Source organism: Hyla sarda, chromosome 1 (genome assembly GCF_029499605.1).
Source record: "Hyla sarda isolate aHylSar1 chromosome 1, aHylSar1.hap1, whole genome shotgun sequence".
NCBI classification, from domain to species: Eukaryota; Metazoa; Chordata; class Amphibia; order Anura; family Hylidae; genus Hyla; species Hyla sarda.
The window spans coordinates 53,123,595-53,150,850 of record NC_079189.1 but is presented as its reverse complement, the minus strand read 5'-3'; the positions used below and the strand labels follow the sequence as shown (position 1 = coordinate 53,150,850).

Genomic DNA, 27,256 nt, shown 5'->3' with positions numbered 1-27,256 from the left:
AGAGCAGCATAGGTTTTCTCCTGCTCTGGACAGTTCCTGACACGGGCAGAGGTGTCAGCAGAGAGCACTGTGGACAGACAGAGAAGAAATCCAAAAAGAAAAGAATTTCCTCTGTAGTATACAGCAGCTGATCAGTACTGGAAGGATTAAGATTTTTTTTAATAGAAGTCATTTACAAATCTGTTTAACTTTCTGGCACCAGTTGATTTAAAGAAAGAAAAAAAAAAGGTTTCCACCAGAGTACCCCTTTAATGTATGATATATGGCACCTTGATTCGTAATGCTAATTTTTTGCATTAAGTTGTTGTATTAATATCTAAAAAAAACAATAAAAACAATATTAAAGGCATTGCTTCTCGGCCTTTTAGCTAAGATCAAGTGTAGTGTCTGTTCTTATCAGTTTAATATCTGATACATCCCCTATCTGGGGACCATATATTAAATGGATTTTTGAGAACGGGGACCGATTTCGAAGCATGCTTCCGTCACCCTATGCATTGACCCGATATGGCAGTATCTTTGGGTACAGTGCACATAAAAAAAAAATATATATATATATATATATATATATATATATATATATATATATATACGGATCCAGCATGTCACCCAGTCAGAGGCTATATGCCCAGCAGAGGTGAGTTGGTATCTGAGCGTTAGGCTCAGAATTTGTGTCCCATCCTAAGAATTAGGGTCCCATCCTAAATGAGGCCACCTCCCCGTGGTGAATGGGGGACACGTTTTTGATCAAAAAAGTGCGCTAAGAGCCTCAATTTTTTGACCAATGTGTGCTGCTGCAATCTTCTTTTTTGTATAATATATATATATATATATATATATATATATATATTAAAGGGAATATAATGAGGAATATATTAAGGTAGCTAATTTAGTAGTCCTTGATGCAGTGTTTTCCAACCAGGGGGCCTCCAGCTGTTGCAAAACTACAACTCCCGGCATGCTCGGACAGCCTTCGGCTGTCCGGGCATGCTGGGAGTTGTAGTTTTGCAACAGCTGGAGGCACCTTGGTTGGGAAACACTGCCTTGATGGCTACAGTCACTGCTATACTACATATTTCTACATATAGAAGAACCTGACTCCTGTGAGATCCAATCCCTCAAGCCCCTGCTCCTCATGTCCTTATGCAGCAGTGCAGTGTGAGTGTCATGCACTACCATGTATCCTGCCCTGTCTCAGCATTCTGCAGGGTGTTATAGCAAGTAGCAGCAAACCTGCAAACAAGTGCTATATAGTGAGTGGCAATGTGCATTTCTTTGTCAGCTCTCCTGCCCTGCGCATGAGTGAGTCTCTCCAAGGCAGAGAGGAGAAGGTGTGCCACTTATTCTGCTCGGCTGCTTTCTTGCACAGACCATTTAAGAAACAACTCCTTTTCCCTTATTCTCCATGGAATGAGAGTCCTTCCTTTGGATTCCAGCAGTCAGCACTTTGCCTGCAGAGGGATGGGACCCGATGCTTCTTGGCAATGACTGGCATTTGCAGGGATCCTAGTTTCAGCACCTTGGACAGCAGCACTTTGGACAGCAGCACCTTGGACAGCAGCACTCTGGATAGCAGCACCTTGGACAGCAGCACCATTCTAACAGATAGGGCTCTCCTGGAACTCCTATCCTACACCATGGAGGAATCCCACAGAGGAAGCATGTAGACGACAACCAACCTGACTCCCCCCCATGGTAATTCAATGAGGCAAACACTGCTGTGAAAAATCAGGCTAATGGATAGATGCTAAGCAATGCACTTGGCAGAGGTTCTGCTGGCTGGTTTACTCATAGTAGTGTTCATTGTCTCCTTGTTGGCTAACCTTCTGGTGCTGGTATGCTTCTTGTACAGTGCTGAGATAAGGAAGCAGGTCTCTGGGATCTTCTTGGTCAACCTGTCGCTCTGCAACCTCCTTTTGACCATCCTCAACATGCCCTCCACTTTCCTGGCCATCCTCAACCACCACCAGCCATTCGGTGACTGCCTCTGCCAAGCTTTGGGCTTTTTGGAAACTTTTTTGACTTCCAGCACCATGTTGAGCATGGCAGCTCTCAGCATAGACAAATGGATTGCGGTGGTTTTCCCCTTAAGTTACACCAGCAAGATGAGGTATAAAGATGCAGTCATCATGATGGGGTACACCTGGCTGCACTCACTTACCTTTCCCCTGGTCTCTCTCTTCCTGTCCTGGTTAGACTACAGTAGCATGTATGCATCTTGCACCTTGCATGCCCAAGATGCCCCCGAGACGAGACGCTTCATGGCATTCACCATCGTGTTCCATGCTGCCAGTTTCATGCTCTCACTGGTTATATTATGTTTCACTTATTTAAAGGTGCTGAAAGTGGCACGGTTCCACTGCAGGAGGATAGATATTATCACCATGCAGACACTTGTGTTGCTTGTAGACATCCACCCCAGGTAACTGTATTCTTCTCCTTGCTGCTATTGTGTATATAATGCATGCCTGTTGGATGTATGTGACTAATTCTGGATACACAGACACTGTAGGATACTGTATAGCAGTGGTATTTAAACTGTGCACCTTTAGATAATGCAAAACTACAACTCCCAGCATGCCCGGACGGCTGTTGGCTGTCCGGGCACGCTGGGTGTTATAGTTTTGCAACATCTGGAGGTCCACAGTTTAGGCACCATTGCTATACAGTATAGGTAGGAACAAATAGAGCTGAAGAAGAGTGAAAGACAATACGAAGGTAGATGTGCTGTAACAAGTGACCAAGTCAGCTCTGCTACATCTGTCGTTAGCTGTCGGGGCACGCTGGGAGTTGTAGTTTTGCAACATCTGGAGGTCCACAGTTTAGGCACCATTGCTATACAGTATAGGCAGGAACAAATACAGCTGAAGCAGAGTGAAAGACAATATGAAGGTAGATGTGCTGTAACAAGTGACCAAGTCAGCTCTGCTACATCTGTCATTGGCTTTTGGGGCACGCTGGGAGTTGTAGTTTTGCAACATCTGGAGGTCCACAGTTTGGAGACGACACCGTTGGACAGTATAATACAGCTGTAGCAGAGCTGGAGTTTTTTTTTTTGGGGGGGGGGGGGGGGCTCCCTGTTTTTACACTTAGACATCCACCCCAGGTAACTGTATTCTTCTCCTTGCTGCTATTGTGTATTAATTCTGGATACACAGACACTTTAGGATACTGTAAAGCAGTGGTATTTAAACTGTGCACCTCCAGATGTTGCAAAACAGCTGTCCGGGCACGCTGGGAGTTGTAGTTTTGCAACATCTGGAGCTCCACAGTTTGGAGACCACCATGGTACAGTATAGGCAGCAACTAATACAGCTTTAGCAGAGCTGGAGTTTGGGGGGGGGGGCTCCCTGCATTGTTTTTACATGTAGACATCCACCCCAGGTAACTGTATTCTTCTCCTTGCTGCTATTGTGTACATGATGCACGCCTGTTGGATCTATGTGACTAACTCTGGATACACAGGCACTTTAGGATACTGTACAGCAGTGGTATTTAAACTGTGCACCTCCAGATGTTGCAAAACTACAACTCCCAGCGTGCCCGGACAGCCTTTGGCTCTCCGGGCACGCTGGGAGTTGTAGTTTTGCAATATCTGGAGATGCACAGTTTAAATACCACTGCTATACAGAATAGTCTAATACAGCTTAAACAGAGTGAAAGACAATACGAAGGTAGATGTGCTGTAACAAGTGACCAATCAGCTTTGCTACATCTGTCGTTGGCTGTCGGGGCACGCTGGGAGTTGTAGTTTTGCAACATCTGGAGGTCCACAGTTTGGAGACCACCATTGCACAGTATAATACAGCTGTAGCAGAGCTGGAGTTTGGGGGGCTCCCTGTATTGTTTTCACATGTAGACATCCACCCCAGGTAACTGTATTCTTCTCCTTGCTGCTATTGTGTATATGATGCACGCCTGTTGGATCTATCTGACTAATTCTGGATACACAGGCACTTTAGGATACTGTAGAGGAGTGGTATTTAAACTGTGCACCTCCAGATGTTGCAAAACAGCTGTCCGTGCACGCTGGGAGTTGTAGTTTTGCAACATCTGGAGCTCCACAGTTTGGAGACCACCACGGTACAGTATAGACAGCAACTAATACAGCTTTAGCAGAGCTGAAGTTTGGGGGGGGCTCCCTGCATTGTTTTTACATGTAGACATCCACCCCAGGTAACTGTATTCTTCTCCTTGCTGCTGTTGTGTATATGATGCACGCCTGTTGGATCTATGTGACTAACTCTGGATACACAGACATTTTAGGATACTGTACAGCAGTGGTATTTAAACTGTGCACCTCCAGATGTTGCAAAACTACAACTCCCAGCATGCCCGGACAGCCTTTGGCTGTCCGGGCACGCTGGGAGTTGTAGTTTTGCAACATCTGGAGATGCACAGTTTAAATACCACTGCTATACAGAATAGTCTAATACAGCTTAAACAGAGTCAAAGACAATATGAAGGTAGATGTGCTGTAACAAGGGACCAAGTCAGCTCTGCTACCTCTATCGTTGGCTGTCCGGACATGCTGGGAGTTGTAGTTTTGCAACATCTGGAGCTCCACAGTTTGGAGACCTCTTCTGGACAGTATAATACAGCTTTAGCAGAGCTGGAGTTTGGGGCGCTCCCTGCATTGTTTTCACATTGGCTGTCAAGGCATGCTGGGAGTTGTAGTTTTGCAATATCTGGATCTCCACAGTTTGGAGACCACTGCTGTACAGTATAGGCAGCAGTTAATACAGCTGTAGCAGAGCTGGAGTATGGGGGGGTTCCCTGCATTGTTTTCACATGTAGCAGCCACCCCAGGTAATTGTATTCATCTTCTTGCTGCTATTGTGTATATGATGCATGGTAGTTGGATCTGATATGACTAATTCTGGATACACAGACACCCTAGGATACTGTATAGCAGTGGTCTCTAAACTGTGCACCTCCACATGCTGCAAAACTACAACTCCCAGTGTGCCCGGACAGCCTTTGGCTGTCCGGGCACACTGGGAGTTGTAGTTTTGGCAACAGCTGTAGCTCCACAGTTTGGAGACCACCGATGTAAAGTATAGGCAGCAGCTAATACAGCTGTAGCAGAGCTGGAGTTTTGGGGGGGCTCCCTGTTTTCACATGTAGACATCCACCCCAGGTAACTGTATTCTTCTCCTTTCAGCAATTGTCTATCTATATATACTAGTTGGATCTAATACGACTAATTCTGGATACACAGACACTTAAGGATACTGTAAAGCAGCGGTATTTAAACTGTGCACCTCCAGATGTTGCAAAACAGAGTTGCTGGGAGTTGTAGTTTTGTAACATCTGGAGGTCCACAGTTTAGGCACCACTGCTATACAGTATAGGCAGCAGCAAATACAGCGGAAGCCGAGTCAATAGACAATACGAAGGCAGATGTGCTGCAACCAAGTCAGCTCTGCTACATGAACATGAGAGAACATCTGCAGAGATAAAATCACCTTGAACTTTGCAAAATATGAGTAAAGGTCAATAAAAGGATTGGAAAATGACTCATTCAGGGGTAAGATAGATAGCAAATCAATAAAAAAAAGTGATTGAAAAGATATTGGACAATACAGTATGTATGACTGCTACCAATTCTGTATTATATTGTAATCGAGTCTTCAGGAGTCGTTAGTGCTATACAGGGTAAAAGCTGATTAAGTAGATTCTTTTAATAAAATGATATTCTTTTCTAAAGTATTGCATTGTATGTGTCATGATGTTTGTTGTATTATTCTTATAGTAAATTACTGGACTCTGAGTGTGTATGTTGCAGTTATAGCGTTTCCGAAGCTTCTTCGATTCAGACTCCATGATTTAGACACCGCATCCTCGGTCTCAGCGGAGTGGCGGTGCTGAATATGTCATGGAGATGCTTGTTTTATGCAATGACTTACTGTAAGATAATGACATAGCTGCAGTGACGCCTATGTAGGTCACTTGATATTATAGTGCTAATCTGTTATATATATATATCTTCTATATGGTATGTTATATGTTTTTAGTCTATGAATAAGAAGCTCACTGACAGGAATGTATTATTAAGTCAAAGTTAGTTTATACAACTACTTATCTTAAATATCTACCTAACTATCTCCTATCTATTTCATATCTATCCCTTATCTATCTATCTATCTATCTATCTATCTATCTATCTAACTAACTCATATCTATCTATCTATCTATCTATCTATCTATCATATCTATCTATCTCATATCTATCTATCTATCTATCTATCTATCTCATATCTATCCCTTATCTATCTATCTATCTATCTAACTAACTCATATCTATCTATCTATCATATCTATCTATCTCATATCTATCTATCTATCTCATATCTATCCCTTATCTATCTATCTATCTATCTATCTATCTATCTATCTAACTAACTCATATCTATCTATCTATATCTATCTATCTATCATATCTATCTATCTATCTCATATCTATCCCTTATCTATCTATCTATCTATCTATCTATCTAACTCATATCTATCTATCTCATATCTATCTATCTATCTAACTCATATCTATCTATCTCATATCTATCTATCTCCTATCTATTTCATATCTATCTATCTATCTCATATCTATCTATCTAACTCATATCTATCCCTTATCTATCTATCTATCTAACTAACTCATATATATCTATCTATATCTATCTATCTATCTATCTATCATATCTATCTATCTATCTCATATCTATCCCTTATCTATCTATCTATCTAACTCATATCTATCTATCTCATATCTATCTATCTATCTATCTAACTCATATCTATCTATCTCATATCTATCTATCTATCTATCTATCTATTTCATATCTATCTATCTAACTCATATCTATCCCTTATCTATCTATCTATCTAACTCATATCTATCTATCTATCTATCTATCTATCTCATATCTATCTATCTATCTATCTCATATCTATCTGTCTCATATCTATCTATCTATCTATCTCCTATCTATTTCATATCTATCTATCTCATATCTATCCCTTATCTATCTATCTATCTATCTAACTAACTTATATCTATCTATCTCATATCTATCTATCTATCTATCTATCTATCTATCTATCTCAAATCTATCTATATATCTATCTAACTCATATCTCTCTATCTCATATCTATCTCCTATCTATTTCATATCTATCTATCTCATATCTATCCCTTATCTATCTATCTATCTAACTTATATCTATCTATCTCATATCTATCTATGTATCTATCTATCTATCTCATATCTATCTATCTCCCATCTATCTATCTATCTAACTCATATCTATCTATCTCATATGTATCTAACGTATATCTATCTATCTCATATCTATCTATCTATCTATCTCATATCTATCTATCTATCTCATATCTATCTTTCTATCTATCTCATATCTATCTATCTATCTATCTATCTATCTCATATCTATTTATTTCCTATCTATTTCCTATCTATCTATCTCATATCTATCTATCTAACTCATATCTATCCCTTATCTATCTATCTATCTATCTAACTCATATCTATCTATCTCATATCTATCTATCTATCTATCTCTCATATCTATCTATCTATCTATCTAATATCTATCCCTTATCTATCTATCTATCTATCTATCTATCTAACTTATATCTATCTATCTCATATCATCTATCTATCTATCTCATAGCTATCTATCTATCTCATATCTATCTATCTATCTATCTATCTCATATCTATCTATCTATCTATCTATCTCATATCTATCTATCAATGGCTGGGTTCACACCAAGTTTTTGCAATACAGTTCCTGTATACCTTTTCAATTTAAAAATATTATGAAACCGTATTGAAAACCGTATGCATTGACTCTCCATTGAAAACAGTATGCCAAAAGATGCATCCGGTTGTGTCAGTTTTGCATCCTGTACGGTTCTTTCAGTTTTTTTCCCGTACCCAAAACCGTAGCCTACGGCTGCATTCACACCCCATTTTTGCAATACGGTTCCTGTATGCGGTTCTAGTGTAAAAAACGTATGGAACCGTATTACAAATCATATGTATAGACACGTCATTGAAAACCATATGTCAAAAGATGCATCCGGTTGTGTATGTTTTGTATCATTTACGGTTTTATCCAATTTTTATCCCGTACACAAAACCGTAGTCTACTACAGTTTTATGTCCGAGTGGAAAAACTGATAGAAACCGTATACGTTTTTTTAAATGGTGGTCTATGGGAACTGTACAGAACCGTATGTGCGTACGGCTTCATACGGTTTTCACCATACGGTTTTTGACTTTTTTTTCGTGGAATTTCAATCAAACAAGTGAAACTTTATTCATAATGGAGTGAAAAGTTAAAAAAGTATGCGTTTTTTTTCTTTAAAAAAAAAGGATGCAACCGGACATCATTTTTCAAACCGTATACGGATTAAAATTTGTACACACATTTTGATACAGTTTTAGTCAGGTTTTGAGGAATCCGTTTTTTTTTTCATCAAAAACCTGATACGCGGACTGTATTGCAAAAACGTGGTGTGAACCCAGCCTATCTCATATCTATCTATCTATCTATCTCATATCTATCTATCTCATATCTATCTCATATCTATCTATCTATCTACTCCAAAGAAAAGGCAGTGGCAATCCAAGTCGTGAAAAAAGGCAGCTGCACACCAAGATTAATAAATAATCTCCTTTTTCACGACTTATAGTGCCATTGCCTTTTCCTTGGAGTATTTAAGAGGATCCTGGACCAGGACCCTGGCTGGGAGGCACCCATTCACATTGGGAGTGCTGCTTTCTTCCTTCTATCTATCTATCTATCTATCTACAACCAAAGAATAAGTTGGCCAGCACTATTGATTCCAAACTATTGTAAAGACCTGGCCTACAGGTGCAGGCTGCTGGGCTAAATATACAGCAACAGGAGAATACAGCAGCACACTGCTAGCACAAAGATATAGATAAAATATGAGTATATAGATAAAACATGAGTATATAGATAGAACATGAAAAGCTATACAGCTGTAGTGCAATAAATGAAAATATGAAACTATGAAATTATGAGGTACTTAGCTTGCAAATTTGGCGCCAAATAGCGTGGACCGTCACCTTACCGTGGTGGGACGGTCCATGCTATTTGGTGCCAAATTCGCAAGCTAAGTACCTCATAATTTCATAGTTTCATATTTTCATTTATTGCATTACAGCTGTATAGCTTTTCATGTTCTATCTATATACTCATGTTTTATCTATATACTCATGTTTCATCTATATCTTTGTGCTAGCAGTGTGCTGCTGTATTCTGTTGCTATCTATCTATCTATCTATCTCTCTATCTATCTATCTATCTATCTCATATCTATCTATTTCATATCAATCTATTTATCTATCTACCTATCTTTCATATATATCTATCTCATATCTATCTCATATCTATCTATCTATCTAGCTCATATCTATCTATCTATCTCATATCTATCTATCTATCTCATATCTATCTATCTATCTATCTATCAGTCTCATATCTATCTATCATCTATCATCCATCTATCTATCTATCTATCTATCTAGCTATCTAGCAACAGGAGAATGCAGCAGCACACTGCTAGCACAAAGATATAGATAACACATGAGTATATAGATACAACATGAGAAGCTATTCAGCTATGGTGCAGTAATGAAAGAGTGAGATACTTAGCTTGCAATTTGGCGGCCAAATAGCTTGAACCGTCCCACCACGGTAAGGTGATCTCATTGGGACGGACCCTACACTATGAATATGCCTCTGTGTGAACAGATCAGCAGGCATTGCAAGATCTGGAACATCCAAATCACCTTATATACACCTGATAGAGGTGGGTGGGGTGCAAGAACCAACATGGAGGTAGCCAATCCCCCGTATGTGTAATACATCCAAAGAATAAGTGCTGGCCAACTTATTCTTTGTTTATCTATCTATCCCCTTCTATCTATCTATCTCATATCTATATATCTATCTCATATCTATCTATCTATCTATATCATTTTAATCTATCTATCTCATATCTATCTATCTGTCTATGTAGCTTTCAATCTTTCTATCATCTATCTATCATGATGTATCATCTATCTATCTCCTATCTATCTATCTACCTATCTATCCCTTTCGATCTATCTATCTATCTCGTATCTATCCCCTTCGATCTATCTATCTATCTTGTATCTATCTATCTATCTCATATCTATCTGTATATGTATATTTCTATCTATCTATATATCTATCTATCTACCAGTTATGATTATATATGTCCATGGTATATAGTAATATTGCCCCCCTTGTGATGTGTCATTCTTTACTCGTATTCTGTGACATGTATGCCCTGCCTGTAGTTTGTAGTTACTGTGTATTGATGCTGCCCATCTACCTTGCAGTGTGAAGCAGAGATGTCTAAGTGAGCAAAAGAGAAGAAGACAACGGGCTACAAAGAAAATCAGTATTTTTATAGGATCATTTGTTGTGTGCTTTGCGCCCTATGTCATCACAAGGTCAGTATGAGATGTGGCTTCTGATTCTCTACACTAACCTATGCATGGATGGCTCCCATGTCATGTCATACAGAGAGGATGGGTTCACCTATTCCAAGTATCTAGATCAGTGTTTCCCAACTGGGGCGCCTCCAGCTGTTGCAAAACCACAACTCCCAGCATGCCCGGACAGCCAAAGGCTGTCCGGGCATGATGGGAGTTGTAGTTTTGCAACAGCTGGAGGCGCCCCAGTTGGGAAATACTGATCTAGATCCTATTGATTGTAGTTGAAAGAGTGTATGGAAGCCTGACCAAGGTGTCTAGAATGGGATTATGCCCAAATGATGTCACTTCATGATGTCATATCCATGATTGGATGAGGACCAGAGTGATCATAGTTCATTAGGTTTTTTCCATTACCCCTTCTTGTACTTCAAAAACATTTCAGATCTTTTTGTAGATTTTTTTTTAACCCCTGTGTTCACTTAAATTTTTTTTTTTTGAAAGAAGATCTATTAGGCAACATTGCATGTTTGATATTTCACATGTTTCATAATGAATCTACAAACAGGACAGCTATTGAAGCTTTAGCAGTTTACATTATGTTCACATGGTGGAATTTTTGGGGCGGATATTCTGCAGACAGCAGACACTGGCAGAACATGGTGGCATTAGGATTCTGCAGACAGCGGGAACCACTCGGAAATGCACCATCTCCATAGACAGCAATGCAATCTCCATAGACAGCAATGCATTTCCGAGCGGATTCTGCAGACAGAACTGACAATTCTTTCTGCGGAGACTGGAATCTGAATTTGCATGGAAAATGTTGCCGCTGCCAAAATTCTCCTGAGTGCACAGTGAAGCAGAATCCCATTAAAAACAGAGCGGAATTTTTCCGCCAGATTGCGCTCAAAATTTCTGCCCTGTATACATAGCCTTATGGGTTTGTTTTCTGGTTTCACATAAGAAGATCTACAGTTCCTTATAATATTTGTCTTATCTTCATCTGGATAAAAGGATATGGTCCTGAATATTGTTTTGTGATTGTGTTTTATATCTTTCTGTAAGACTGAAGTATTTTGATATATATATATATATATCTATTGTTACGCCGAGCGCTCCGGGTCCCCGCACCTCCCTGGAGCGCTCGCAGCGTTCTCCTGTTCGCAACGCCCCGGTCAGACCTGCTGACCGGGAGGGCTGCGATAATGTCCCTAGCCGGGATGCGATTCGCGATGCGGGACGCGCCCGCTCGCGGTGCGCATCCCGACCCGCTTACCTGACTCGTTCCCCGTCTGTGCTGTCCCGGTGCGCGCGGCCCCGCTCCCTAGGGCGCGTGTGCGCCGGCTCTCTGCGATTTAAAGGGCCAGTGTGCCACTGATTGGCGCATGGTTTTAATTAGTGTGTTCACCTGTGCACTTCCCTATATTACCTCACTTCCCCTTCACTTCCTTGCCGGATCTTGTTGCCATTGTGCCAGTGAAAGCGTTTCCTTGTGTATCCCAAGCCAGTGTTCCAGACCTCTTGCCGTTGCCCCTGACTACGATCCTTGCTGCCTGCCCTGACCTTCTGCTACGTCCGACCTTGCTCTTGCCTTATCCCTTGTACCACGCCTATCTCAGCAGTCAGAGAGGTTGAACCGTTGCCGGTGGATACGACCTGGTTGCTACCGCCGCTGCAAGACCATCCCGCTTTGCGGTGGGCTCTGGTGAAAACCAGTAGCAACTTAGAACCGGTCCGCCGGCACGGTCCACGCCAATCCCTATGTGTCATAGGATCCACCTCCAGCCTGCCGAATCCTGACATATATATATATATATACATATATATATATATATATATATATATATATATATATACATTCATGGCCGTAAATGTTGGCACCCATGAAATTTTTTAAGAAAATGAAATATTTCTCACAGAAAAGGATTGCAGTAACACACAAACTCCAAAAATGGGCTGGACATAATTATAGGCACCGTTTCAAAATTGTGGAAAAATAAGATTGTTTCAAGCATGTGATGCTCCTTTAAACTCACCTGGGGCAAGTAACAGGTGTGGGCAATATATAAATCACACCTGAAAGCAGATAAAAAGGAGAGAGGTTCACTTAGTCTTTGCATTATGTGTCTGTAAGTGCCACTCTAAGCGTGGACAACAGAAAATGGAGAAGAGAACTGTCTGAGGACTTGAGAACCAAAATTGTGGAAAAATATCAACAATCTCAAGGTTACAAGTCCATCTCCAGAGATCTAGATTTGCCTTTGTCCACAGTCCGCAACATGATCAAGAAGTTTGCAACCCATGGCACTGTAGCTAATCTCCCTGGGCGTGTACGGAAGAGAAAAATTGATGAAAGGTGTCACTTCAGGATAGTCCAGTTGGTGGATAAGCAGCCCCAAACAAGTTCCAAAGATATTCAAGCTTTCCTGCAGGCTCAGGGAGCATCAGTGTCAGCGCAAACTATCCGTCGACATTTAAATGGAATGAAACATTATGGCAGGAGACCCAGGAGGACCCCACTGCTGACACAAAGACATAAAAAAGCAAGACAACATTTTGCCAAAATGAACTTGAGTAAGCAAAAATCCTTCTGGGAACACGTCTTGTGGACAGATGAGACCAAGATAGAGATTTTTGGTAAAGCACATCATTCTACTGTTTACCGAAAACGGAATGAGGCCTGCAAAGAAAAGAACACAGTACCTACAGGGAAATATGGTGGAGGTTCAATTATGTTTTGGGGTTGTTTTGCTGCCTCTGGCACTGGGTGCCTTGAACATGTGCAAGGCATCATGAAATCTGAGGATTACCAACAGATTTTGGGTCGCACTGTACAACCCAGTGTCAGAAAGCTGGGTTTGTGTCCAAGATCTTGGGTCTTCCAGCAGTACAATGACCCCAAACATATATCAAAAAGCAACCAGAAATGGATGGTAACAAAGTGCTGGAAAGCTCTGAAGTGGCAGCAATGAGTCCAGATCTAAATCCCATTTAATACCTGTGGAGAGATCTTAAAATTGCTGTTGGGAAAAGGCGCCCCCTTCCAATAAGAGATACCTGAAGCAGTTTGCAAAGGAACATTCCGGCTGAGAGGTGTAAGAAGCTTATTGATGGTTATAGGAAGCGACTGATTTCAATTATTTTTTTCCAAAGGGTGTGCAACCAAATATTAAGTTAAGTCCAATTACGGAGAAGGACATAACGCTGGCACTACCTTGCTTAGGATGCCGTCTTGTGTGGGGTGCAACAGGTTACACGGGAGAACGCCAAACAGGATCCGGGTGGTGCTCTAGCGGACCAGCAGCAGTAGAGGTAATTGTCTCAGGTGTAAGAACACACGTCCGCGGCATTCGTCTAAGATCCAAACTTTATTGGCAGCTTTGGCAGAACACAGGCAACAAATGTTTCGCTCACAGAGCTTCTTCACAGCCTACTTCCCAAAGATCCCCCCTACCCTTAAATAGTCCTAAGTACAAAAAAGCTTTATTGGTTAGTGCAAAATTTAAAGGGACCATCCCAATAAAAATAGCTGTGTTGTGAATACAAATTAATACAATGAATACAAATTAAACCAGCAAAGAAGTATTGCAACTACTGTTTAGGAAAATACATTAATATCTTGCCTCTCATTTAAACCAAGGGGACCTAAAGTCCCTGTTTTTAGTATTAGAGCAGTCTCACGTTGCAATAGTTCTTGGTGGCGGTCACCTCCTTGCTGTGGGGCTTCAACACGTTGCAAACCCAGAAATCTCATACATTTGGGGTCTGCATTATGAACTTCACACATATGCTTAATAAGTCTGGGTGAACCTATCTTGTGCGTAAAGACCGAACATGTTCATTAAAGCGTTTAAGCAGTGGCCGAATAGTCTTACCGATATAAAAATATCGGTAGTCACATATTATAGCATATACAACATAGGGGGTTCGGCACGTTATGAAATCCCTTATACATATTTCAGTTTGCCCTAGTCGAATAAATTGACCCACCAGAAAGCTGCGGCAACACCGGCAACTTCCACATCTGTGGTTGCCCTTAGGAATTGCGTCCCGCAGCCAGCTTCTGGGAGGAGAAGTATCCAACCTCCCTTTTATCAATGTATCCCTGATGTTTCTGCACCGTTTAAAAGATACCAAGGTGTTAAATTGCGTCTTGGCTTTCAACATTGGGTCATCTCTGACTAAATACCAGTTTTTTCTTATAGCAGACCTAATACAGTCATTCATCGTACTGTGCTTAAAGATGAAAGAAAAACTGTCAGTCTTTAGTCTATTGTCTGTTCTGTAGATTAAATGTTGTCTATTGCAGTGTTTTGCTTTCTCCCAAGCCTTCTTGATCACTGGGGTAGGATAATTCTAATTTCTTACTGAGGGTATTGGCCTGTTGGTTAAAAGATGTATAATCATTGTTAATACGATGTAACCGGACAAATTGTCCGTATGGTAGAGACTCTTTAATATAGGAAGGATGATAACTATCATGGTGTAATAGTGTACTGGAGGCAGTCGGTTTGGTGTGAACAGTAGTATGCATCTCTGTGCCTAATAGTGTAACATCTACATCCAGAAAGGTAGCCCTTTTGTTGCCAAAATTACTATTAAGATATGTGACAAAGGAAGAAAATTCTTCCTCCGACCCCGACCAGACAACAAAGATGTTGTCTATACATCTTAGAAATAGACGAATATGATGTAGGAATTGGTTGCTAAGGGAGAAAACCATCCCCTCTTCCAAATCACCCCAAAAAATATTAGCGAAAGTTGGTACGGCCGGGGTCCCCATCGCGGTCCTCAACCGCTGCCAATACCACTGCTGTCCAAATTGGAAGGCATTGTGACTGAGGACGCTTTGCAGACATACTCAGCGAAGTCATCACTCAATTGCGTGTGTCACAACTGATGTTTTACTGCCTGCATACCAGCATCCTGGGAGATGCGGGTGTACAGGCTTTCCACATCCAGGGTGGCAAGCTTGAAGTCCTCTTGCCACACCATTTGGTCCAGATGTCCCAAAAAATCGCCTGTGTCCTTAATATAGGACGGTAGGGTATGGAGGAGGGGACGCAACAACCAATCCAAGTAGCGTGACAGGGGCTCAGTGACTATGGGTCTCCCTGGCAGACTGGTCATACTCTTATGTGTCTTCGGGAGGAAATACCAGTAAGGTCGTTTAGGAAATTTCCAAATCAATTTCTCAGAAAAGTGGGGAGAGGAAAAAACCTCTTTAAAAGGTTCTACAGACCATCCTGGTATTTCCTGGTGGGATCAGAATTAAGGGGGGCATAAGTCTCTGAGTCACCTAGCTGTCGTTCAGCTTCCTGTAAGTAGTATTCCTTAGTCATAAGGACTATAATGCCCCCCTTGTCGGCCGGCTTTACTATTATGTCTGAGCGTGAACTAAGTTCTCTAAGAGCGGCTTTTTCACCCGGTGAGATATTATCGGGTGGATTCGGGTATATCAGTGCTCTGACATCATCTAAAACCCGATCCCGAAATTGCTCAATAGATGAACCGGCGGGCAAGGGGGGATTAAATTGAGAAGGTACCCTTCCTGAGAAATTTTCTATAGGGAGTAAGGTAACTAGGGTTTCCTAGTGATTTGCTAGATTTATCATCGGAAAACTGTGCAGGCAGTAAAACATCAGTTGCGACATACACAATTGAGCGATGACTTCGCTGAGTATGTCTGCAAAGTGTTATTTTTCGTCCTCAGTCACAATGCCTTGCAATTTGGTCAGCAGTGGTATTGGAAGCAGTGGGGGACCGCGATGGGGACCCCGGCCGCACCAACTTTCGCTAATATTTTTTTGGGTGATTTGGAGGAGGGGATGGTTTTCTCCCTTAGCAAACAATTCCTACGTCATATTAGTCTATTTCTAAGATATATAGACGACATCTTTGTTGTCTGGTCGGGGTCAGAGGAAGAATTTTCTTCCTTTGTCATATATCTTAATAGTAATTCCTACAATATGATTTTCACCAGTAATTTTGGCAACAAAAGGGCTACCTTTCTGGATGTAGATGTTAAACTATTAGGCACAGAGATCCATACTACTGTTCACACCAAACCGACTGCCTCCAATACACTATTACACCATGATAGTTATCATCCTTCCTATATTAAAGAGTCTCTACCGTACGTACAATTTGTCCAGTTATATCGTATTAACAATGATGATACATCTTTTAACCAACAGGCCAATACCCTCAGTAAGAAATTAGAAGAGCAGGGGTATCCTCCCTTAGTGATCAAGAAGGCTTTGGAGAAAGCAAAACACTGCAATAGACAACATTTAATCTACAGAACAGACAATAGACTAAAGACTGACAGTTTTTCTTTCATCTTTAAGCACAGTACGATGAATGACTGTATTAGGTCTGCTATAAGAAAAAACTGGCATTTAGTCACAGATGACCCAATGTTGAAAGCCAAGACGCAATTTAACCCCTTGGTTGTCGGTGTTGCAGCAGCTTTCTGGTGGGTCAATTTATTCGACTAGGGAAAACTGAAATATGTATAAGGGATTTTATAACGTGCCAAACAGCCTATGTTGTATATGCTATAATATGTGACTGCCGATATTTTTATATCGGTAAGACTATTCGGCCACTGTTTAAACGCTTTAACGAACATGTTCGGTCTTTACGCACAAGATAGGTTCACCCAGACTTATTAAGCATATGTGTAAAGTTCATAATGCAGACCCCAAATGTATGAGATTTCTGGGTTTGCAACGTGTTGAAGCCCCACAGCAAGGAGGTGACCGCCACCAAGAACTATTGCAATGTGTGACTGCTCTAATACTAAAAACAGGGGCTCTGTGAGCGAAACATTTGTTTCCTGTGTTCTGCCAAAGCTGCCAATAAAGTTTGGATCTTAGACGAGTGCCGCGGACGTGGGTTCTTACACCTGAAATATTAAGTTAAGGGTGCCAATAATTTTGTCCAAACCCTTTTTGGAGTTTGGTGTGATATTATGTCCAATTAGCTTTTTTTCCTCCCTTGATTGGTTTAGTTCCAATACACACAAAGGGAATAAACATGTGTATAGCAAAATATGTGTTACTGCAATCCTTTTCTGTGAGAAATACTTAATTTCCTTGAAAAATTACAGGGGTGCCAACATTTACGGACATGACTATATACCTCAATATATATATATATATATATATATATATATATATATATATATATATTTATATATATATATAGCTCTCTTTAGGCCAATGCATCCTAACCAGTGTGCCTCCAGTTGTAGTTTTGCAACAGCTGGAGGCACCCTGGTTGGAAAAGACTGCTTTAGGTGTACTCTCAGCAGTAGCCCAGGCACATCTCTAGCCGTATGTTTTAGGTTACTTAGGTTAGGGTAGGGGTTTACGGTTATGTTATATTTTATGTGTTTTATGTCTATAGGCCAGTTCTTCACAACTAGTGTGCCACCAGTTGCTTGGCATGTTAGGAGTTGCAATTTTGCAGCAGCTAGAGGCACCCTGGTTGGGAAACAGAGCTTTAGGCATAGTCAAAATAAAAAAAAATAAAAAATATATATCATTAAAACTCAAAAGCTTTTTAGCCCAGTGCTATTTAGAAACACTGATGAATATAATGTAACATTGTACACACATATTTTCCTTACCTTGTATATATAGAAACACCATTTTCCCCAGTGCTGTACAGAGATTGCCATCAGTCCCTGTTCCCAATGTGGGTGACAATGTCACTGTGGAAAGTCATAGTAAGCCAAGCATCCTATTCGTATGTATTTGGTGTGTGGGAGGAAACCAGAGAACCTTCAGAAAACTTATATAAATAATGAACACAAGACTAATCATTCTTCCCTTCTGAAGCATCAAGTATAATGGATGATGGAAGATGGATAATTAAAGGGGTACTCTGGTGGGAAAAAAAATTCAAATTAACTAACGCCATTAAGTTAAACAGATTTGAAAATGACTTCTATTTAAATATCTTAACCCTTCCAGTATTTATCAGCTGCTGTATGCTCCACAGGAAGTTGTGAAGTTCTTTCCAGTCTCACCACAGTGCTCTCTGCTGACACCTCTGTCAATATCAGGAACTGTCCAGAGCAGGAGATGTTTTCTATGGGGATTTGTTTCTAATCTGGACAGTTCCTTACCCAGACAAGAGGTGTCAGCAGAGAGCACCGTGGTCAGACTGGAAAGAACTTCACAATTTTCTCTGTAGTATACAGCAGCTGATAAGTACTGGAAGGGTTAAAATTTTTAAATAGAAGTCATTTACAAATCGGTATAACTTTCTGGCACCAGTTGATTTGAAAACATTTGTTTTCCATTTGGTTCCGCCGGAGTTCCCCTTTAATGTTATTACTCATTTTCAGATTAGTTTGATACTAGCACTTTCTGCAGGAAATGTCTCTACAGTAAGATCACAAACTTGGAAGTAATGTAGTGATGGATGACAGAATGATGTTCCTGCCTTGGGCTACAGAGGCCAACATGTGATTGATCTATAAGTTGTGACAATCAAAGTGACCACGGTTCAGTAGATTCACCCCTCACTATGATCAAAGGCTGTCAGATGAATATTATCCTTATATTATCATAGAAACAGAGATGAACCAATGACTTCACTGTCCTGTCACATAAGAGGAAAACTAATGAAGCCACAATGGGTTGTCAGTAGAAAGTTACTATGTAAATGAGAAAGGTTCTTCTCTGTAGATAGATAGATAGATAGATAGATAGATAGATAGATAGATAGATAGATATGAGATAGATAGATAGATAGATAGATAGATAAATAAATAGATATGAGATAGAGAGATAGATAGATATGAGATAGATAGATATAAGATAGATAGATAGATAGATAGATAGAGAGATATGAGATAGATAGATAGATAGATAGATAGATATGAGATAAATAGATAGATAGATATGAGATAGATAGATATAAGATAGATAGACAGATAGATATGAGATAGATAGATAGATAGATAGATAGATATGAGATAAATAGATAGATAGATATGAGATGAATATGAGATAAATAGATATGAGATAAATAGATATGAGATAAATAGATATGAGATAAATAGATAGATAGAAGATAGATAGATAGAAAGATATGAGATAGATATGAGATAGATAGATAGATAGATAGATAGATATGAGATAAATAGATAGATAGATATGAGATAGCTAGATATGAGACTAATAGATAGATAGAAGATAGATAGATAGATATGAGATGGATAGATAGATATGAGATAGATAGATATGAGATAGATAGATAGATATGAGATAAATAGATAGATAGATATGAGATAGATAGATATGAGATAGATAGATATGAGATAGATAGATAGATAGATATGAGATAGATAGATAGATAGATAGATAAATGTGGAATAAATTGATAATAGGGAAATAGACAGATAGAGAGATAGATAATACAAAATACAGGAAAACAGCACCCTTGTAATATCCAATGTTGCAGGAGCACACAGAACCAAACCTTGGTTAGGGGGTCTATCTAAAAAAAATTGGATAAATCCGCAGCACACAAATCCATGTAAAGGTAAAAAAAGGTACCGGTATTCCATAATGTGGTGAATGTCACACAGCAACGTTTCAATCAGCTCCCCAGGTCTTTCTCAAGCTCAATACAAGTGATAAACCCCACAGGTTATATAGGAGTGCCAATTTCATTTCCAATTAATTAAAAAACAGTGTTACATACAAAATTTCACAGCAAACTTCATACGCAAATGATATACGTATGGGCCGACATTTATCATTGTCTTTAGACTGTTTTTTGTGTCTAGAAAAGGTGCAAAAAAGGCACAAGCAGGGTTCATTTGCGCCTTTTTTGCGACTTTGGTTTACACATTTCTGCTGATTTTGAGTTGTAATCCATTGATTTTCACAATACACATGATATGGAAGGGTTTTATGAACTGTGCCTTTTGTGAAAAGGCGCAAAAAAGGCTCAAAGCCACTGAAAAGTTTCTAAACTACACCAGCCCAGACTTAGCTTAGCTTTTTGCTGTATATGAAAAGTGAAATCTCAGAAAATGTGACCTGCACAAAATTTATCAAATGCTCTGTGACCATTTAATAAATCTGGTGCTCCTACACATCACCAGCACACAAAAAAAGGTGTAGAAAATGCTTCACTTACATTACAATGATAAATGCCGGCCAAAATGCATTATATTATAAACCTCATGTGAATACCAAACATTACATTAAATACAGTAATACTTCACTGTAAACCCTAATAAGGTCCTTATTATATATTCAGAACAAATGTGCTCATGTATTAAAATCAATTAAAAACATAAACATGCAGGCAATATGGGAGATATCACTCACCGCTGTAATGGAGATAGTTAGTGTGGGTGAAATTCAATAGCGCATGTGCGCCGGAGATGCGCTGTATCATAATAGAAGCATGGGAGTAGATAGATGTAGTGTAGTCATGGAGACAATGTGCGCTGCGTTCCAATGCATGTTCGCCGGAAGCCTTCCCACTGCGCACGCGCACAGTGAGCCAAGCCCCGGTCACATTACTTCCGTATCAACAGCGTCCATATTACCATGGAAACCTGTCTCCATTGTATACCATCTTTAATAAGGGCAATAAACAGGGCAAAATAACCAAAAGGAAAATGAAATGAATAACATAATACCCAAATGCGCATGGACTAAAGGTCTCAAACTTTCATTTCATTCATTCTCATAGCCCCATATCCATATCTTCGGTGTTATTTGGATGTCAGAGTCCGGCACAATAAAGTGTCTGACACCCAGGGAGCACGGAATCCAGGGGCAACCATATTCTGAGGATGTTACCCGGGTTCCAGCTCTCCAACATCCCACCATTGTATTGACAAGCATTGTCACCTCCAGACAGGGGCTCACAACATACATTGCACCAGGGTCTGTGTCCGTAAATAGACCATCTCCATAATTCAAAAGTAGAAAATTAAATAAAAATTAAAAATGTAAATAAAAATTAAAAAAAATAATAAAATAATAAAAAATAATAAAGTAAAAAATAAAATACAGAAAAATAAAATATAGAATGGGATCACCTAAGTAATATCCCTATACACCCCATGCTTCTATTTAATACATAGGCAAAACATGAATAATAATAATGATATACTTTTATTAAAGCAACAACAATTAATTTTTCTTCAATATCCAGTGAGTGACAAATTTCTCCCCTATATTCACTGCAAAAAAAGAGAGAAAGAGCATTATTCAATATGCAAAAACCGCAATTTTCTATATTCACTTAAATACACTGATATCAATTTGCACCACAGGTAATGTTCACCTTCCCACTACCCTATGTGGGGTCTTGAATTCGACATTCAAGTCTGATGGTTTCAGCATGTTAAGATTATAAATCCATTTTCATTCACACCTTTTCAGGCCGACTTGCCATACACCCCCCCCCCCCCCCCAAGCTCTAACCAACCTATCCTTTAGACTAATCGGACATCTATATGACATCATTGGTGAAGACCTAAATTAAGGGATATGGTCATAGCCCTCAAGTATGTGCCAGAATTTAAGTACGGTTCTGCCAATATCTGGAGAGAGATCATTGTAGGTTGTGTCAAATGCAATGTGAGAATTGTTCTGTGGTTTTCCACGTCCCACGATAAGACCTCTATCCTGTGTGTTAATTCTAGATTTCTCTTTCTCAATCAATTTCAAAGGATAACCCCTCTCCCTAAAGTTGATCACCATCCTATCCTGTGCTTTTTCCAATTTTTCACTGGTGTCTGTGATTCTTCTTGCCCTCAGCATCTGGCTGTAGGGCAAGGAGTTCACCATGGGTCTGGGGTGGCAGCTATCAAATTTCAACAGTGTATTACAGTCAGTCTCTTTAGTGTATAAATCTGTGGTCAAATGTCCATTGTGTATTGTTACCAGTACATCAAGAAAGCTCACCCATTCAGCCATTTTGATCAAATGACAGATCCTTGGACAAAATATTCACAACATTTGTCACTTCTTGCATGCGCCCTTGTCCTGTGGTATCCTGTTGTTCCTGCGACTTCGTGTTTTTGCGCCCTCTATCGTGTTTACTGACGCTCCTCCTGTAGCATCCCCTTGTGGCTCTTGAACCCCTAAAAGAGGCTGGATCCGGGTTTTATCAGAATTCCCTTGTTCCTCCTCTGGGGCTCTTCCTTTATTGAAGTTAGCATCCTCTGTAGAACCCTTGTTACGTAGTGCAGGTGACACTGATGACAACGGTACTTACCTTGTCCAGTTCCATGCTGTGGTTCTCTGGCAATCCTCTTCGGTATCTACAGCTTGGGGGCTGACTTGGAGCATAGGTGGAGCTTAGTGACATCACCGCTGCTGTTTTCTAGCAGCGGGACCCAGCAGGGAACAGCAGTGGTGATGTCACTAAGCCCCGCCCATGCTCCAAGTTGGGCCCAGAGTTGAAGATACCAAAGAGGATTGCCGGAGAACGAAAGCACGGAATGGGACAAGGTAAGTATCATTGATTTGCCATCAGTGTCACCTGCACTACCTACTGTACCGACAGGTTAGTGCAGGTGACACTGATAACAGATTTCCTTTAAAGGGCCATCCATAGAAGAAGCAGCAGAGTTTAACTCTATCCCTGTCCAAAGGGACACAGAGAGAGTTAAACTCTGCTGCTCCTTCTAATCTTAGTTTTTTCTCTGTGCCCCTAGCTGCAGGCTCATCTCGGGCTAACTTTAAAACAAGCACAAATATATAAATAAAGTGCAGACAGGTGGGGGCGGCTGCCCGGCTGCCTGACCTGTCAATCCGCCTCTGGATAGATAGATATGAGATAGATAGATAGAGAAGAAAGGATGACCGCAGCACTCAATAGTAGTGAAAAATCAAAAAAGTGGCTTTATTCCAAAAGCAAACAGCAGCGACGTTTCGGTGTTCTCACAACACCATTCTCAAGCTAAATAACAGTGATCACATCAAGGTATATATAGAGGGTGAAGCAAATCAATCTTAATTAAAAACAATGAAAAATATTATGTAAACATTCATAAAGTGCCAGTGCATACAGTGCATCACAATGATATTAGGGGATGTACAATAGTCATCCAGGTACAAGTGAGTGATATTAAAAACATCTCTATGCAGATCTTATACATAGGTACAACAGAGAATGGTATAAAATATTAAATCAATAAAGTATGTAAACAAACATATTAAATATCATAAGGATTCAGGGCAGGTGTGTGGCATCACTCACCGAGGAAGCGTGTCCCGAGTGTAGCAGGTGTCATGACGGCGAACGCCGGTGTAGAGATGCAGCAAGTGTCATGGCGACGGACGCCAGTGTGTGTATAAATAAAGTTGTAAAGGAACGGACCAATCACCACTGGTGGTAATGAATCACATGGCCATCGATGTAAAGTCAGTGTATTGGCCGGGTGCGCATGCGCACCACTACAAACCACATAGTGGTGGCCATCTTAACATAGGACAATACTCCGTAAGGTTTTGGCAAAGCACTGATCAGCGCAATATCAATGATGGAAAGATAGTGTATCTAGGTCCGTGGTTTTGTCCCCACTCATCCTTAACATAGCAGTCATGCTGGGCACACATATCTCTCACTCACCAGGGAATCCCAAAGTCCACCACCCGATCCTTGTGGACCCGGAGGGAACAACCCGATCGCATGTCACAGGGCCACTAAGGGTCCTGGACACTAACACCGGGGGGAGCCCTGGTCCCTGGGCTACCAATACCTGGACGAGAGTGCCACTCAGTCGCAAAATACACAGACGCAGGGGAACTATAATCGTCCACAGGATTTATTATAAACCAACAACCAACTAAGAGAAAAGAGAATGTCCCAGCATAGAATATGGAGTCTTTGAAAAACAGTTAACTAAAGAAGTAATCATAAAAATAAAAAAATAAAAAATCTACAAATAGAAAAGGAGATAAAATGAAGTAAATAAAATAAAATAAAAAGGAATAATCGAGATAACATGTGACATATAAAAAGTAAAAAAGAAAATAAAAAGAAAAAAGAAAATAGAAATAAAGAATAATTATGAAATTAAATAGTTCCAGTGTGAGTGGATCCGTTCCCTTACAGTACATAAAAAATTATTGTAGTGAATGGTGTAAAATACAGTGTAATTTAAAGTAATAGTTCGAAGGGGACCGCTGTCACTTCGGTTCTTATATTCAGCCACCAGCCGCACCTGATCCCTATAAGAAAATGAAAGAGAGAAGAAGATCATTAAAATGAGTACACATAATTATTAAATATAGATCACTATTATCGATGCCCAGTCAGAACAATGACAACCACCGGATCCCCGGACAAAACGAGGATCGAGCGCCACTATAACTACATACTCATTGTGCATTATATATTTGCTGGGTGACCGTGAAATCTACATTAAGACCCTTCGGCCGAAGGGTCTGGAGCTCATAGATCCATTTGAGCTCACGACGTTTCAATACGCTCACACGGTCACCCCCCCTCTTCAGAGGGGGAATGCAATCCAGCAGCATGAATCTAAGGTCACCTTCTACATGATGTGCCTCAACAAAATGTTTTGAGACTGGTAAATCCAGTCTCCGTTTACGTATACAATAGCGATGCTGATTGAATCTGGTCTTGAAGTCCCATGTGGTCTCCCCGACATATAGGAGACCACATGGGCACTTCAAGACATATATGACAAAACTTGATGTACATGTCAGGTAATGGCGTAATTTAAAGTTTTTACCAGTAGTAGGATGTACAAATACCGGACCCTTGTCCATATAGCTACAGTTCGTGCACCGACAGCAGGGATAAGAGCCCTTATTCCTAACCGTCAGGTACTTTTGGGAAGGCGTATTGAAAGAGATATCTGTTTTAACAAGTTTGTCACGTAAATTGGGGAGACGTCTGTATGAGATGAGTGGATTTGTAGCAAACTCCGGTATATTAGGGAAGCTTCTAGTTAGAATGTTCCAATTCCTGTTAAGGACTTTGGCTATCAACTAGGAGTGTTCACCATAAGTGGACACAAAAGCTACTCGAGATTCACCTGATCTCATTCTAGATTGAGATAAGAGTTTTTTGCGGCCTGTAGCAAGTACTCTATCTTTACCCTGATGAAGCAATTGTTTTGGGTATCCCGTCAGGAAAAATTTAGAATCATCTTGTTTAAGGCACGGTCGGTTTTATCCTCCGCCTCAATGATGCGTCTCACCCTAAGCATTTGGCTATATGGGAGAGAACGCACCATTGGGCGGGGGTGGCAGCTGTCAAAGTGAAATACCGAATTGCAATCTGTCTCTTTAACGAAAATGTCAGTAGTAAGTCTGTTGTTCTCTATAATGACCTGTGTGTCCAAAAAGCTGACCGAAGTAGAGGATGCATGTAACGTGAATTTGATATGTGAATCTACCAAATTCAAATAATCGACAAACTCAGTTAAAGCATCCATGGTCCCATTCCAAATCAAAAAAATGTCGTCTATGTATCTCCACCACCCCAGCAAAAAGCTGGAGTGGTGGGACACATAGACTGACGTTTCCTCCAGCACCGCCATGTACACGTTTGCGTACGTGGGCACCACGTTCGTGCCCATGGCGGTGCCGGAGGTCTGCAGAAAGAACGTATCGTTAAATAAAAAGTAATTATTTTTAAGAATCAGTTCCAGGAGTGTGATAACAAAATCCATTTTACTAGCAGAAAAATCAGGTGAAATATTGGATCGTACAGCCTGCACACCTCCATCATGTGGGATGGAGGTGTACAGGCTGACCACGTCCAAGGTAGCTAATATAGCACCATCCGAAACGTGTAAATCCATTATTTTCAACAGAAAATCTGACGTGTCACGAAGATAGGATTTCGCCCGAGTAGCATAAGGGCGGAGAATCTGCTCCACAAAGATCGACAAACCGCTGGTGAGGGATCCCCTGCCCGATACAATGGGCCGACCAGGGGGATCCACCAGCGATTTGTGGATCTTTGGGAGCAGATATAACAAAGGAATAACAGGATGAGAAATGTACAAAAAATCAAATAAAGACTTGTCTATGAGACAGGAGTCCAGAGCCGCATCCAATACCCTTTTGATTTTACTTGCAATTTCATGAGTAGGATCCGTGTTCAATCTTAAATATGTGGATGTATCATTCAGCTGACGTTCAGCTTCTTTGATATATTTTCCCGGATCCATGACCACTGTGGCTTCACCTTTGTCAGCAGGTTTCACCACTAAGTTGTGGTCATGGATCAGGGAATTCAATGCAATTTGCTCACTATGTGTAAGATTAGAATGACGTGTTGTTACAAGGGTATTTTTGATACGGGTCGTCTCCTGGCTCACTAGATTACAAAATGTATTCAATGCACTAGAATCCACATTGGGGGTGAAATTACTAGACATATTTAAATTGAAATCTGTAAAAGAAAAGCAATCATCCTCCACATTATTGGAGGGAACAAAATTCTTAGTGTTGTCAGAATTAAGAGAAAACCAAATCTTTAGCTTTAGTTTCCGGAAGAATTGGATAAGATCCAACTCCACCTGAAACCAATCAGGGGCCATCTTAGGACAAAAACTGAGTCCTTTGGATAATAGTTCTAGTTGACAGTCAGAAAGTGTAGTAGATGAGATATTTACCGTCAGGGGCTTCATTATTTCTTTTTGAAGTTCAGTTTCTGCTGTGTTGAGCGGTTGGTCTTTTGTGCTCTGGTCTTTACAGGCTCTC

The 27,256-nt window shown here is 40.4% G+C and overlaps 1 protein-coding gene and 1 non-coding gene across 2 annotated transcripts in view; both read left to right on the top strand.

Moving 5' to 3' along the window:
• Positions 1–348: 348 nt before the first annotated feature.
• LOC130337337 (U2 spliceosomal RNA) lies at positions 349–539 on the top strand. Its single transcript, XR_008878240.1, has one exon. It is a non-coding gene; the product is annotated as a U2 spliceosomal RNA (small nuclear RNA).
• Positions 540–1,125: 586 nt separating this feature from the next.
• Positions 1,126–27,256, top strand: part of GPR78 (G protein-coupled receptor 78) — a 64,580-nt gene continuing 38,449 nt past the window's right edge. Inside the window, exons 1-2 of the mRNA XM_056555031.1 lie at positions 1,126–2,422; positions 10,422–10,535. Coding sequence (XP_056411006.1) covers positions 1,755–2,422; positions 10,422–10,535 — 782 coding nt within the window. The 5' untranslated portion in view covers positions 1,126–1,754. The remainder of the gene's footprint in view (positions 2,423–10,421; positions 10,536–27,256) is intronic.